Below are 17,282 nucleotides of genomic sequence, written 5' to 3'. Positions count from 1 at the left end.
GTCCAGCTGACATCCGGATCAGAACCATACGGCTGGACATTACCCAGATTGATGGATGTTTTTATGTAGCAGCGGTGAAGATTTACACGAGACAGAGTATTATAATCAGACTGTGGGGATCAGGAGTGGGGCGGGGCTGCTCAGCTCAGATCCAAAAGCCACGCCCCCTCAAGGGGATTTTTGAAACAGAGGCTTCAGATCAACATGAAAAATAGCTTTTTAAGACATTTAGGCTGTTGGATTTTGGTTAAAAACTTCACATTCATAATTAAAACACTACTGGGAACGTTTTTCTAAAATAAAAAAATGTCAATAGAGGACTTTAAGGGCTGCTAATGTGATTTATTTTTGATATAACCATGATTGGATGCCATGTGAACCTTTTTAAAAATAATCCATAAAATTAGAATCATGGAGTGTTTAAACAGAGACGGGCTGTCTCTATTAATGTTGGTGCTGAGGGGAGGGACACTGTGTTCTCACATTAAGTTTCATATTAATGGGAGTTTATTAAGATGTTTCCCCACTAAAAGCGATACAAAATTAATTAAAAAAACAAATGGTTCATATCATCCTTTGGTTCCGATATCTATTTCTGTAGCATCCTCCAAAGCTTGTCGATCTTCTGAGGGTTTTCACAGTTTGCTGTCTTCATGCATTATTTAGAGGCTTGAGTTATATAACACTGTATCCCCAAACACTTGAAAAATATAGATTTTTTTTGACAGTTGATATTGAGTTTGGGTTTAAAAATCCTTTTTCAACAACTCTGTATTTTTTTAGTTTTTTTGTGCAATTAAAATGAGTCCAATGAGGGAAAATATGTTTTTTCTCCCCTTGAAGCAGGAGTTATAACCTCTTAATAATTAATCAACCTGGAAAACAATGACATTTGGGTTGATGAATGCAAACTTTGGAATATATTAAGGGGAGTCACATTGTTTTCTACCTTTAGGCTTTGGGGAGAAAAAAATCTCTGGGAATTGGCTTAAACACCCCACAGCTCTGCAAAGGTATGCAGAAGTTATAAACAGAAGACTTGTGGGCTGTACCTAGTACCCTTTAATTACATACAATTAAACTGGTAAAATTGTGATTCCTTTCCAGCTCTGAGATATTTGGGAGCGTTGAAAAAAGGCCAAGAGAAAGGGACGTTTAGAGTAAAGAGCGTTGCTGCACATCAATTAGGCTCAGTATTTACAGTTTACAGTATTCACTTTCCAACAATCTTTGATCTTTTTACAATAGAAAAGATTATCAACCCTTTAAAACTCCAACAGTTTCAACTGTTTACACAATGAACATAATTGCAGCTGATTCTGAAGCAGAGAAAGTAGCTTTACGCTGTACCAAAGCTTTACCGGATATTTTGTATGGTGGGACCCAAACGAAAGTTAGCTTCTAAAATTTTAGGATCCAAGTGGCCATTCACAGCCACTTGGATCCCCCACAGTCGTTGAACCCTTGAACTTGTCTGCACACTGGCGCTTTCTACTGTAAACATTGTAGCGGACTGAGTTGGGCTGTTGGGGTTCCACTTGTGCTCTATTTTCCATAGTTTAGTGAATGTACCAGACGGGGTGTGTTGGCCCTGGGCTCTGTCTTTGTTGGGGGTTTGGACTGATAGGGCTCGGTTACTGACTGAATAAGGGGCATGGGACGAGGACTGGTGCACGACAGAAGCAATACAGATGTTTGAGTTCTTTTTTTGTGTTGTTGAGAGTTGCTACTGCAAGCTGGGCAATGTTGGATACAGTAACTACAGCACAAAGAAGTCTAAAAGGGATAATATTTCAGCATTTCAATGTGGGAAAGGGACGTTACGGTGATGTCACAAACGGGCAAACAGCTGCTTCCATGTGCAGCAGGTTTATTGGTTCAGACAGGAACTAAGCACAGCTAAAAATCCACAAAGCTAAATCAGAGTCAGAGGTCAATCATGAGCATGGGATCCTCCAAGAAGAGGGTAGAGTTGTCAGGGTCCAGGCGAGGGTCAGGGCAGGCAATCGGAGATAAACGCAGGGTCAGAAACAAAAGATCAGGTCCAGATAGAAACGCTCAGTAATGCAGTAATGGCACAAACAATACTTCGCACTGAGTGAGGTTCTGTACTGTGCTTTAGTGTCCTATAGGTGATTGGAAAATGAGAGCCAGCTGAGCAGCATCCAGGAACTGTGTGCTGGGGTTGCTGGGAGATGTAGTATATTCAGTACTCTAGAGATAGCTCTCTCCGGAGACCAGATGGGGGAACAGAGCGCTAAATCCTGACAGATGCCTCATGCAGCGTAACAATTTGAAAAAGCTTAAATGCTGAAAATAAAAGAATGAAGTTGAATCAAGGTTCTAAAATTTCTTTGTTTCCTTTTGGCCTGAGGTTCCTCAGAGTTAACCAAAACAATCTCCATGCTCTTGAACTTGATCCACATCTGAGTTTTGACCTTAGCAAGCATCCGATTAGTTTGTAATGCGCTTTATCTGGTGGTTCCTTTCAGCTTTTCCATGAAATTACCAGACCTTATAAATTTCCTTTTTCCAGTTGATAATATTTCTCACTACTGGTGTCCAACACTTGATTTAAAATTGCTGCCACAGTGATCAGGTCAGCCACCTCAACAGTGTTGTGGTGTTTTCAATCTCTCTGATTGTTTTTTCTGCCAGTTGCTCTCAGTAGACCTTCTCTACACACTTGTCTACAGGGTTTCTATGTTAATTTTCCTTCATCATTTGATGCTACTTTCAACCAGGTGTGGATCAATTGCCAGTTCTGCCCTCTGTATTCTAGTATTCAGAACCTCTGTCTTGAAGTCGGACTGCATGAATATAAAACATTGAAATCCTTGTGGTAAAACAAGTTCAAATGAGAGTGTGAGCTCCAAATCAAGGAGTAGAATATATCAGCTCCATCTCGGACAAGCCCCCAATGTCTGGATCCATCAACCTGGACTCAAGTGCATGTACTCTAAACTTCCACCAGCTGCACAAGTGCAAATGAAGAAGCTAGTTCTCTATCCCAGAGGTGCAGAGAGATGAACCCTCATGAAGCTCTTCTGAGCAAGTCTGCGCAGTGAAAACACTTCTGTGACCTTTTTCTTAAAGTGAGTTTTCGGTGATAGAACCCTCCCCCATGAAGTTCACATACAAACTCAACAGTCACACTTTTATTAAAAAACTGTAGTTTCACTAGAAATAACCATAAACCTTCATGGTTGCTCGAGGAAGTATCCACCAATCATTTCTATCATGTTCTAAGGTAAGGGAGGAACGTAGAAAAAACATATTTCTCTGATACACATTATAATATAGGTCACCTCTTGTAGTTCTTCTCTGTCTTTCCTCATACGGGTATATAGACACAGCAGGTAACAGAGAAGACAACTGCTAAGTGTGCTTTGGCAGCAGCTTTCCTTTACAGAGTTTTCTGATGTCCCACAGGGCTTGAGAGGAGAGGAAATGGAGCAGAGAAAAGCTGGTGTTTCAGCTGCAGCAGAGGTAGTAACTGCTCTGCAGCTGCTTTCAGAAAAAAAGGTGTTTGACAGGACATAAATTAGAAATCTCATCTGAGAAGTAAAGTGACTGTAGTCTTTTTGAGTATGAGCATGAAAATGTTTTTTTTACATCTTTTGCTGCATTATTACAAGCATCTTTGCTTCTGTTTATGAAGATTTTTATTTTTTAATTTACAGCAAATTAGCGTATTTTAGAAATTCAGCATAGTTTGAAAAAGACAATTTCCTAAATGTTAGCACCTTGTTTTAAGTTATAGAGTCTGAAAATGATCATATATTTCAACAATAGATATTAAATAACATTTTTACCATAAAATGCAGCAGCTGTAGAATGTGATTAAGTTTGAGCTTGGAGTTCCATAATCAACAGTGACATAGACATGGGTTGTGTCCTAACAATAATATTCTTGTAACTCTCGCCTAAACCAAAGATAGGATAAAAGAAGCTCACCAATCTGTTTAAAATCTCAAAGCTACAGATACATTAATTTACAGTTCTGAAAGTGTAAAACATTATATTTCGAAGGTATGTTGACTGTTTATCTCCATCCGTGCAATACATTTATAAAATGATGACATAGAATACACTAATCATGTAATAATCCCAAATGTTTGCAGTTCCTCTTCTGAACGTCCTTTAATAAAACAACACAAAATAACAAAGTCTAATTAGACGTTTTTGTTTACAGCTTTGCAACTTTATTGAATATTTTCATTTAAGTAGGCAAAATAGGTTTTACAGTCCACGAAAAGTCCTGTCCAGTATTATTGTGTAAATGCTTTGTAAACATTCTCACTGATTCTGTTTCTCTTTCTTATTATTTATTTTTCTCTCATACGGATTTTTAAACCTCTGCAGTATTGGTATCAAAACGTTCAGCATGCTAAGAACATTTATGCTACTGAGGTTTTTTTTTTTAGACTAATTTTGAATTTGGCTAATATTTTAGCAACATGCTAATTCTGAGTTAAGTATTTTAGCAACGTGCTAGCTTTTTTTTTGGCTAATTTGGTATTTACTGAGTTCTTTGGGTTCTAGTTCTGAGTTAAGCTAGAATTTTAGCAACATGCTAACTTTTTTTGGCTATTTTGGATTTACTTAGGTTTTTAAGGCTAATGCCAACTTAAGCTAATATTTTACCAACGTGCTAGCTTTTTAGGCTAATTTGGCTTTTGCTTAAGTTTTTAAGGCTAATGCTAAGTTAAGCTAATATTTTAGCAATGTGCTAGCTTTTTTCTCTAATTTGGTATTCACCAAGGAGTTTGTTAGGAGGTAAGCTAACATTTGAGCAAAATACTCACTTTTTTGAGGTTAATTTGGCATCTACTGATGTTTGGGCTAATTCTGAGTTCATACCTTTATGCATTCTAAATTTTACAGAATTATTTTCAATTTTTCAAGAAATTCGTCAAATTCTTTGGGCACTTAATGCAATTTCTGCAACTTTAAGTCTTTTAGCAATTTTAGCAGAAGACAAATAGCATTAGCATTTTCAGCAAATCCCTTCAGCATTAACAGTAAATTTCTTCAACAAAAAGCATTCACACTAGCATTATCGCAGGTAATTCAACTTTTCTAGTTATGCTCAGTGATAAATGGATTGAAGTAACAGAGTCACACTGAAATGTAACATTCTTGAATTTTCCCTCTATTTTGTCAAATAAAGTTCATGCTCTCTTTTTTCCAAAGCTCTGAAAAAGCACAGCAGTGGCTTCTTTTTTGCAGCGGCCTCCAGCTGAAAATGATTCCACTTTTATATGGTGCAGTCAGTGTCAAAACACTCAAGCATTCAATTACTCCTTCAAATTGTTTTTTGTAGTTATATCCTTGTGCAGAGTTAGGAAGAAAAAAGAAGACCTTGTTAAATTTTCACACCATCCCTCTGGTTTGGCACCTTCTAGAAATAGAGAATGTTTCTTCAAGAGGTCTAATACTGCACTGAGTGTTAGCTCTACATTTCAGGGTCTGAAGTGTCCATTTCAGTACAAATAGAATCAACACAGAGCAGGAATGCTTTACAGCATCGCCGAAAGATGTTTTTGTGTGTGACTTTGGACAGCTGAGTGAAGATTCATGGCTTTGTCCGACAGTAGAAGCGGGCCTGACAAGGCTTTAATCACAGAGGCTGTCTTCTAATTCTGCTGGGAGCCAAACTGACTGATGATAAATCCATTCTTTGGGCATTTGGAGGAGTGTGAGTCCAAGTGTGGCAAAGACTGTAAATAACCCTAAAAACTGAATTTTTTATCAGACTTTTTCATCATTTTGGTTACATACACTTCAATGTTGCTCCTGGTTTAGATAGAGCAAATCTTCAACAGTCTGGAATAGTTAGGAATTACTGCTCTAATCACCAAGTTAAAAATACCCCTCGAGTTAAATGGGATTTTTGCTTTATTCTGGTCAAAACATGGACTATTTATGTAGTTTTTTACAACATGTTCTTTACATGAAGTCACTCACATAAATCAGAACCACATAGAAAAAGCAATTCTTCAGTGTGCATCCACAAAAAACACACAGGAACAGTTGTGATGATTCACATATTTTCTTTTTCAATAGAATACAGTTGGAAAATATGCAAGAAGAGAGAACAACAGTCTCTCTGGTGATATGACTGAAGAGCTTAAAATGTGCAATGATCACAAAAACTTGAATTTTGGTTTCCGTTGGCAACTGCATGTAAGCTTCACAACAAAATGCACATTACCTTGCATTTAATCAATTAGGATCAGCATGCTTCCCCTTTATTTGTGGACTTTACTCACCTGACAGCATTGTAGAACTTTGTGGATTTTGATATATGAGGGATAAAGTGCAATTTTTACATTTTTAGTGCGGGACAATCTGTGCCTCAACCATACTGTAACAGATTTATATAAACTGAGCAGTATTTTACTGCAATATCAACAGTAAAATATTGTACAAAGATATTACAGTATTATACTGTAAACATCATTGAACTGTGGGAATTTACTGTAAAATGCAATGAATTGTGGGAATTTCCCTCATCACCACTGTATTTTCCCAGTTACAGTGAATCAGAACACAAAGGGAAAATCTCCACCCAAATACAGCCAAATACAAACAACTAGGTCATTACTCTTTCTTACTTGGTCTAAGTTTAATCCCTAACTAGTACAGTTTGTATATTTTCTCTGTGCACTGCTCATTTCATTCAAGTGGACTTGAAACTGTTCAGTGGTATAAAAACAAAGGATTGTATGTCTCTGTCTGGTGTTGCATTGATCTAAGAACTCAATCAGGGTGGACATGGCCTTGGCTAAAAACAACTGGAAGAGTGGTTGTAATAAACTAAGCACAAAGGTGAAAATAGCCTTCACTCAACAAATGAACAAGTTGTTGTTAGTGAACCAGAATACATTTTTATTTGCCATATTTTCTTTACAGTAAATGAACTGGAAATGAAAATACAGTAATATTATTGTTAAAGGAAGCACAGTACAATTACTGTACTCACTACTGACAACTGGATGCCAATACCTACTGTATTTCATTTTACAGTAATATAACTGTAAAATGAAATACGGTAAACTATTTGTGTAATGTAATTAATCTTACTGCTGTATTACTGTAATATGAAAGAGGACACATGAATTCTACTTTACAGTAATAAATCCGTGAAATGCTTTTCTGTAATTTACTGGCATCCGGCTGCCAGTAGATTACTGTAAAATCTACATCAACTACTTTACAGTGCTATTAAGACCTGAGCTAATTCTTGCTCTATGCATGTAGTTACAGGGTCACAATTAGGTAGAATTAAATACTGTGGTAATATAACCCATGCATGTGGACGCCAAGTCTTCAGAGGTGAAACGGGAGCTTCGGTAAGAAGGGATGAGAGTCTAGTGTTTGAGATGTAATAAACAGTTCATATGACTAATATCTGTGGATGTATTTTACAAAAAAATATTTACTAATTGCGTTGTTTAATGGAGAGTCTCTGCAGCTCTATCTTTAGCAGCAGATGAAGAAAATCTATGAAAGCCAACAGAGTTTCATTACAATTGTCAGATAAGCATCCAATACGAAGTCTTGTTGCATCAATTATTTAATCAACAGGAAGCAAATCGATGATGTTATCGCTGCCTCAAAATCTTAGATAATTTGATCTCTCTAGTAGGGAGCCTGAGAGTGTAGGTTTCAAAAATGGCAAAAAGAAAGCATCCATCGCATGTGTTTTGATTTTCTTTCACACATTTCTGCTTCTCTTTTGTTAAGTGATCTCACACAAACCCACTAATATCCTTTTACACTGTGCAATTGTGTGACTGTTGGTTTTCATGTGCAGGATAATGCACTGGGCCAGACGCATCGAGCAGGAGATTGACAGAGTCTTTCAGCACATCACTGGAGCTCAGCAGCTGAAAGGGGTGAGTCTGTGGTCTTACTCATCATCGTGCAGCAGAAACTCAATAGGAAACGCATTGAGGAGAGAGGATGGTTTGCTAAAAAGCTGCAGCTCCATTAAGCTCCAGTGCTTTGTAAAACAAGAAAACTGTTACAGTTTGCTGCTCCACCTGTTTGTTTATGTTGTTGTTTTTCCTAGTACAACCATAACCCAACAATTACACTTTTTTCAGGTCAGATATGAAAGTATAGTTTACACTTGCTGTTTTCTATTTTAACACAATCATCATTTTTTTCATTTTTTTTTTAAATTTCAGTTGAGTTTCTTTGATGCATGAAACAAGAATTAACTACGGTGGCCTAGAGGAGTAAATTACAACAACAAATTACTCAATTAACAATTAAAAAGTAACACATTTATATAAAAAAGCAACATTAATTTTAGAAATCAAAACCAAATTCCCAAAAAATGAACTAAATAAAAATGAAATGATTTAGCAAATGTAAGTAATTTCCAGAATTCCAAATATTAAAAATTTAAACAAAACAAGGAACCAGACAAAGTAGGTCTTATGGAACATTTCTGATTAGATGATTACGTTTATTCTCCCTTTTTAACCGGAGCTTTTTTGTCATGGCGATATCGTCCAACAAAAGATATTTCTTTTGGCCACAGCCACTGCAAATTTCAGTGATTGATCAATCACATCTATACCACAGTTCAACATCATCATCCAATCCATTGTGTCCCATACCTCCTCTGGTTTTATATTGTGTTTCTTTTTCAAAGTTTCATTTTCTGGAAATTACTTTTGTTTTCAGAAGTGCTTTTTTTGGTTTCTGAAAAATTTTCTTACATTTCTAAAATGTAATATATTTTTTATGATTTTTTTTTTTTTTTAGTTCTCATTGTGATCTGTAATATATATATTTTTATTTAATTACTTTTTTAATGTGATTTGCACTTCATGACCACTGTAATTAATACATAACTAACAAAAGCAGCTCGTGAATTAAAAAAAAATGTCTGTTATGTGCAGCTTAATAACAACCACAATTCTAAATAATTAGGGAATATTTTTTAATTTGTTGATGATTTTATCCCTTAAGTCTGCTGGATGCTTTATATTTTCATGTATTTCTGGTTCCTGTGTGTTACAGTAAGAAAATCTGTTTTTTTACTTCCTAATTTTTTTCTATTTATTTGTTCTAAGTCTTTGAGTTTCTTATGTTGAATTATATTATCATACCAAATCATAATTTGCAGACATGCTGACTGATTCTTTTACTTGTATTTACATGGTTTAACAGAGTTTTATTTAGTCTTCTAGCTGATATAAATGTTAGACACAATATTCTCTGTTATTGAGTGACATCATTTCCTCTTATTGAATCTTTGGTACGATTTAGCTGCGTTTCTTTACAGTCTGTTTTCAGGAAAAGTTTCCTGACATTGCGTATCTGCCAACAATAGATGTTTGAATTATACTTGATTGTAAATTCTTTTTTTAAGTTGTTTATGGGCGGACAAATTTTAATTAAAGAACAAAATCTTTATTCTGAGCATTAAGTAAAATAGGGCTGTGAGTTAAAGGAAATAAAACAAGTGGTCATGTGACCTCCTGGGTTATGTATTTTAGTAGATTGTATGTTAGGAATTCAAGTAAAAGTGAGTAATACTTTTTGAAAAACTTTACACCTTTATCTTTATTTAATTTAAATCGGGCCTTTTTTTGTTACAAACTCAATTGTCCAACGGTGGAGTTTCTAGCCTGAGATTTGGAGGTTATGGGTTATACTAAATAGTTCTATCGCTCTAGCTCCCGTCTAAATATCAATACATGCTAGCTTCATTTATCCAAAATAACATCAAAACTTAAAGAAAATAATCAATAAATGTTCATTTGTTTTCAAGTTTATTTTCTGTATTTGTGCTTTAGCTTTGAAGCCTTAAATGACTGTTGTGCATAAAACCAATCATGTGTTTATATATATCAAATTACAAGTCAGATTATACATGTTTATAGAAAAACATCTGTAGTTTAGTCAAAAGTGTCAGTTTTAGTCTTCAACGAAACAAATCATAAAAAGGTTTACATCCAAATATTGGGCTTTCTATTTATTACTTTTAGAAAGAAATAGGTCAAAAAGAAAACATGACCTTTTTTTCATTGAGTATATTTGTAGCTAGAACTACAGATGCTTGGAGTAGAAGGAGTTTGAGACCAAATGTCAGCAAACAGGACCAGAGATCATCTGCAAGAGAGATGTGTGGGCGTCACCCCAGCAGAGAGCAGCAGCACGTGTCCTCTTTGTTTGTGTCAAAGCAGAGCAGATGGTCAGGCTGCAGTAATGCTTGATGTGACACTCTCTTCTTCATGCACGTCTTACTAATCGCTGCCTGCTTTTGAAACTCTGTTTCTAATCTAGAAGGTCTCATTAAAGGGTTATCTAAGCAGCATCCTTTTTTTAAAGGTTGATTACACTTTTTTTTTCATTAAAAGTCTGTTAAGTCAAAAAAAGATGTAAGAAATCTCCCAGGACTCCTGGTACAAGTCATGAAATGACAAGGCTGAGCGTCTGCAGCCTTTTATGGAATAGCATTTGGTCCTGCTCTGATCTGCAGAGTGAGTTGTTGCAGGAAGACGTTCAACTCTGGCAAAAGACGCGGTTTGAAGGAGAGGAGGTTTGAGCTGAAACACAAACAGCTTTCAAATGATAAAATAAGGTGTGAGTTTTTGTTCTTTCAAATGTTAGTGACTAAATATAGAACACTGTGGTGTGCAGCTCGAAAACTGCACACTTGCTTGTACACTGTGCCTTGTTCCCTGCCGCAGACTGTACTTATGAAATGAGGAATACATATAGCTAAATCTATGTACCCATCCATCCATCCATCCATCCATCCATCCATCCATCCATCCATCCATCCTTCCTTCCACTAAACACAGAAATAAAACACAAAAGTGTAATTTTTGTTTGGTTCTTTGAAAGCAAACAGGAACATTAGTAAAATAACATATGTATATATAAACTCAGAGTGACTGATCGCTAGCAGAAAAAAGGTTTAGTTCAACATATTTTTTCTATCTCCAAAATCTCAAGATCACGCTTCTTTCAGTGATACATTTTAGGCTGTAAGTTTGTGGTATAACATAAGTTAGTGGATATGTAAGAAGTAAAATATTACTCGTTATTCATTAGGATTAGTACTTAGGTAAAGGGTTTGGCACCGATGGGGTTTTATGCAGTTCTGGTCCCAAAGCGGTTCTTTGGTTTCGGTTCCTAATCGGTGCCAATTTCGGTACTTGAGTAATAAAAAATCATGCCTACGTCCTCCCAAATCAACACATTTTCATTCCCAAGTCACATATTGATGCTTGGTTAAGACCACCGTGTCAAAAGTTGAGGTTTTGAGTGTTGTTTTTTTGTCGTGGTCACTGTTACCATTAAATCAGAGCTGCAAACCGATGGCCCGCCACTATTTGGCTGCAAATTCGCTGCTCGCCGCCTGTAAAACATGTGATCTTGAGCTTGTCTGAGGGGTTATGGGGTTTTAATCTTACTTGGGGGTGTGTCTGCATGACAGCCGCTTCCGCTTTTTCTGTGTCTCTTGAAGGCTGCCCGCATTAACCCGAGAGGGGGGAAAAATAGGGGATCTTTTTTTATTATCGTCTCCACGAAAATAAGAAAAATATCACAGTTCAGGAGAGCCGAGCAGACTGCCCGCGCTCCGCTCTCTCCCGGCATCTGGAGTGGGCAAGCTCCGCTGTATTTCAGGAGGCTGGCTGCAGCCGGAGAACCGCCGCGGTTTATTGGGTTAGTATTTTACCTGCTGATCTGGTCACTGAAAACGTCATGTGGCCAAAGCTGAGTTTCTGATTGGCTGATGCGACGCAGCGACCTGTCAAACTTCTGTGACCTGCTGTGAAATGCAGCCAGGCATTCGACAAGACGTTGTCGCCCCGTCAGTGCTTTTATACTATTGCAGGAAAGGCAAAGGTATTGGCTAGAATTTCAAAGAACTGAATAGAGTAGAAGTGATTGACATGTCCTAAGACAAATAGACCTTCAATAAAACTTAGCACTAAAATGCGGTACTGCTTCTTTCGGTTTCGGTAGAACAGTGTAAATTATAACGGTTCCTACTTGGAACTAGGGCTGTGGATCATCACTTAGGTGGCGATCCAATTCGATTCACGAATCAAGAGCAACGATTCACGAGTTGAACCACAATTCTTACTTTTTATTATAATGTTTATTGCTATGTGTATGTCTATTTACTGGATGGATGAAAATTGAAAATATTTGTATTTAATCATCATTTATACCTTTATTTAGAACAGGTGATCAGAATCAACTAAACTGATTAAAAAACACAAAGATTCAGATAAAAAGAGGTTTTTTTTGTCATTTTAAAGTTTTTTTTGTTTTTCAATCTTCTGGTTCAGCAGTAAAACAACATAAAAAGGATAAAAATCACTTTTGTTTTGGGTCTTTTAACAACAAAACCTGAAAATGTTCTACACAGTTTTTTATCTTCAAAGTCCTTCAATATTTTGCGTTCTAAGCATCACATATTGCTGTGGAGCTCCTATGAAAAGTATTTTCTGTCGCAGCAGAATCAGCTGATTCGCGCTGATTACATCCACCTTCCAGCAGCACGAGGCTGTTTCTTCAGAATAAGCTGGAGTTTCGTTAATTACGTCAAATGTTGAAGAGTGAGAATGAAAACACTGGCGCTAAAGCTCTGATGCTAAAGCTAATTCATTTTTTCAGAAGTTATGTCTGTGAGCGGAACTTCAGTCTCAGTTTTTGAACGGAAAAAAGTTCTCGCAAGTTTTACGTTGAAAACCGGAAGCTTCACCGTCACGAAGATGTGTTTACTTCCTGTAGAAGTACGGCGGCTCTTTCGGCTTTATTTTAGTTCGTAAACTTAAAATCCGACATTAATCTGCATTTCAGAGCAAAAATACATTGTCCCCAGATGATATTTTGATCATCTTTTGCTACAATTTACTACATTTATAAAGATCGTCAATCAGCGATCTTGGACGTCGCGAATATCCGTACTCAAAATTTTGGGAGCAGATCGCGAATACCCGAGCACCCGGATACTCGTTACAGCCCTACTTGGAACCGAACTTCAGTGCCCAACCCTACTTAGGTACAACAAAAAGTTATACTATAAAAGTCATTGCAACAAGTTCCATCAATGTTTGCTGAGAAACAGATTTAATATCAAATAGTCTGTGGGCTCACTCTTCCCATAACCATAACTGTTATCCTCTCAAGAGAAAACAGGTCATAGAGTGACATCCTGCAAATCTCACGATAACTGAAGTTTGTTTTCATCATGTTCCCATTAAGTAGCATGCTGCTATGCTGAATATATTTTACACTAGACAGAGTTCTCCACAGATGGTGCTCAGTACACTCTGTTTATTACTGTGAGTTCCCATCTGGGCAGCATGGGTCAGTGAAGCATCTGATCTGTTTATTCATAAAGAGAAAACTCACACAATGTAATACATTTGTCCAGATTCCTTTCAACGGGATGAGAGATGCCATGTGTCATGTGTCAGCAGCTTGGAACAGCTCACATCCATTACAAATACGGTTACAAATCATCGATTTTCAAGCAACAATGTCCAATCACTGCCACATTTGATCACGAAACATATTTTTTTGTATTCATATTGATGCCTTAACAGACATTCATTTCCAGATGCACACTGGGAACGACAAAATAAAAGTTTCAGAGAGGAGAGATATTTCAAGTTGTATTTCCATGGAAACAAGCTTTTCTTTATGAAAATAGTGATGGTGAGATACTAAAAAAAAACATCTGCAGACATGGCTTCCCTCAGCAGGAGCTCCAGTGGGGATCCTTTTTTATCATTTCACATATAATGAAAAACAATAATATTTGCATTGTCTCTGAAAGTATAGAAACAAGTTTTTTCTCTGGATGATTTAATTAAAACATGCATGTAACCTCATGACATGTTATTTTTGGTTCTATATTCCTCCAGCAATTCTCCTATGGAAAAGTATTTTGAGTGCAACACACACTGCTGACGAACATGTTTAGATGAAAGAGCCATTTTTAGACTTGGACAGAACATCCGAACAACAACAAGTGTCTGTTCCCGAGTGAGCTCCCTGTATAGACATGAAAAGGATTTATATTTTGTAAATTCATGAACTTCAAACTAAACAGTAGGCCTCAGTCTCTTTTTAGGATTGATTCAAGTTAGGTGTTTGTAATTTTAAGTAGGTCAGCTCCTAAAATATCTCCAAAATAAGGCATTAAGAAATCTGTTCAGTGTTGTGAGAGTGTTACTTTACAGTACTTTCAGTACTTTCAGTACTGTAAAGTACTGAAAAGGACTTTCTGTGCCTCTGTTGTCACTATTTACGCTGTCATGTACCTTTTTTTTTAACCATTTAGCATCAGAGGTGTTGCCAACGACCTCTAAAGAACACGCTCTTTGACCTATCGTAACTCTTTGATTGTTTACGTGATCAACGTGAATCAGCTGATTCTAGGGCTGGGTTAATAAAATCGATTAATCAATTGTAATTGATTTAAACTTAATAGATCAATAATTGATTTCTAAAAGATATAAAATCAATTTAGCACATAAAGCCAATGTCCACTAGCTTGATGCTAACGTTTAATGGAATTTCTCATAGGATGGCTAATGCTAACACTCCTAAAAATGCATTGCTGACTAAATTAACATCTTTATAAACTCACAGGTATGAATTTTCCAAACTCTTTTAGGGAAATATGTGTTTAAAGTCACCATTTGTGGTCTAGAACATCGTTTTTTGTTCATTCTGTCTTCTTCTTCTGCTATAGTGCGATCGCCACCTAGTGGTCAAACTGAAACGCCCTCCAGGAGAGGCAGAACAATTGTTAGAATGTCTCCTTTTGAGAGATCATGTAACACTGTGTGCTATTAACAATCTCATTATTTCTCTAATACATTTTACAGTATTTGAACTGTATCAGATTAATATAAATATATTCAAAATATATAGAAGATTATTAATCTATTTCTAAACAAATGTGTATAAATGGGTAAACTCAAAATTGAATGGAATCAAAAGAATCGAAAAAAAATCGGAATCGAATCGATCCAGACTTTTGTGAATTTAATCGAATTGTTTCTGGAAATTATGATCGATACCCAGCCCAGAAAACACGTAGGACACTGGCCCTCGAGGCCCGGATTTGGGCATCCCTTGCGTAAACGGTTGAAGAGTTATGATAGTCCGAAGAATGTCAACACTGGAGCTAAAGCAGCAGTTTAAAAGAATCAAAAAAAAAATCTAAATTTAATAATTACTTCCTAATGTCAACTAAATCATTTATAGATGTTAGCTGTGGGTTATGACTTTTTATTTCAGACTTTATCACAGAGGACACCCACCTGGTCGAGCTTTTCTTGGGGTCTGTCATTTCTCCGATTACTCCATTGTCTTCCATTTTCTGACTGTTAAGTCTTCTGATTTAAATACCATCTGATTTAAATACCCCAATCTGGCACCACTACATCTGGACACAGGAATCTTAAGCCTCATACTGCCATTATGCGTCAAAATGAGCATCTTGAACTACTTTTTTCTATATTTACACCATAACTAACCAGTGTTCAGAGAGGTTAAAAATGTTCCTAATAGAATGACAGCCAGAGATCATGGCAACTCCAGGCCTCGAGGTCAGCATTCCTGCAAGTTTTCCAACATATCCTGTTCTGGCATGTTTTAATTGGCTGGACACACCGGACCTGAACCAGGTAATAACTCAAGAGTATGGCTTGGATATCTTAAAGACCAGCAGAACAAGAATCAAATGCATCCAAGTCATTATCATTGAGCGGATTATTATCGATCCTGTCTCCAACCACTTTGCCTGTTTGACATGTGTTTAGCTTTTCAGAGAGGCTGTCCATAAAGGTTAAAGAGGTCGGTAATACCCCTCCACCAAATGATGATGAGCTTTTCAATACAGCAGCAGTTGGACCATGAAATGAGACGTTTCACTTAAAGAAAAAATGTTTATGTAAGGTCAAATCAAGTGCCTGAAGGGTGTCACTGATGACCATAAAATAGAAGAGTTGTTGGCTTGATTCTAACATTTCTTTGAGGGCAAATAATACATACATTATACCCTGTTAATGTTTAAATACAACTTGATCATGAATGGAAATATGTTGTTTTAGCCTGCTTAACAAGATTATCTCCAATACTTTAGGTACTGCATGGCAGAAAGCAGCAGAACAAGCAGAAAGCTGTACCATGGACAACATTATCCAGTAAAACACAAGCTCAGTGAATTACTGTATTACTCCTCAGGCGAGACCCTCCCTGGATGGAAGTTCAGAACGAAAACCCCTGCATCGAGCAGCCATATTGGATTTATTTTTTAAGTCGCTCTCACGCCCATGGTCCAAGAAAGCCAAAATCCCATAGACTTGTATAGAGAAATGGACAGTTATTACTTTGTCAGTCATTCTATTTTTAGAATAACATTCTTGATTTGATACCTTTTTTTTTGACATGTTCTTGTTAGCTCTCTTTTTTTATGATATTTTTTATAGTTATAAACTGGCCAATCAGATGGCTCAATAAGAGCACATGGTGTTCCACCTCGAACGTTTGAAACGTTATATTGGTAGATTCTCCTGAGCCTGAAGGGGTGTGGCTTTCCGACAAACACGCTCCTTGTTTGAAACAGTGTTGTCATGAAAATGTTGACTCAGGCCGACTCGGATCAATCACTGTTTACCATATCAATGGCGAAGTCCATTTCATGGAAAAATGGTGACTGAATTGATTTTTTTTTTAATTGGAACAGGTAGTAAAACATTTTCTATGGGTAACGTGACACTACTATGGTTCCTTAACCATACTTCAATAAGTGAAGACTTTGGTCGTGAGAATCTGTTGGATCATCCAACAACAGCAATGGAAGTTGATTCATACTCAGAGATGTAGAAAGAGATAAATGATCAGAGGTGGCCAAGTCAGACAAAGTTTCCATAGAAACAACAGTCATGTACATCTGCAGTGCTTCTACAATGAGTTGGAGTGACACGCTTCACTTAAATCGATGAATCTCCTGTCAGGCATACGAGCTAAATTAGTCATGAATGATGATCATGAATAAATGCCACGAGATGTTCTAATCTATTTGAATACTCATTTACACAACACTCAAAAGGCATGTATTCATCATTGTAATTATTTTTAGAAAGTTTAAGTTCTGATCCAATCTATTTCTAGTCTGATAACACTTAGAAATGCTTCATATTTCTTATGCCAAAAGATAGAAACCCTACCAGGGAAATGACTATGAACACAATTAGAGCTGAGATTAATGGTGTATA

General features: G+C 36.7%; 1 protein-coding gene across 2 annotated transcripts in view; it reads left to right on the top strand.

Annotated features, from left to right (window-relative positions):
- The window catches only part of LOC112144693 (voltage-dependent calcium channel subunit alpha-2/delta-2), a 45,687-nt gene that overhangs the window by 2,795 nt on the left and 25,610 nt on the right, over nucleotides 1–17,282 (top strand). For both annotated transcript variants that reach the window (XM_024269364.2, XM_024269365.2), the window contains exon 2: nucleotides 7,823–7,904. In XM_024269364.2, coding sequence (XP_024125132.1) covers nucleotides 7,823–7,904 — 82 coding nt within the window. The remainder of the gene's footprint in view (nucleotides 1–7,822; nucleotides 7,905–17,282) is intronic.

Source organism: Oryzias melastigma, linkage group LG5, assembly GCF_002922805.2.
Source record: "Oryzias melastigma strain HK-1 linkage group LG5, ASM292280v2, whole genome shotgun sequence".
Taxonomy (NCBI): Eukaryota; Metazoa; Chordata; class Actinopteri; order Beloniformes; family Adrianichthyidae; genus Oryzias; species Oryzias melastigma.
This window is presented reverse-complemented; position numbering and strand designations above follow the sequence as displayed.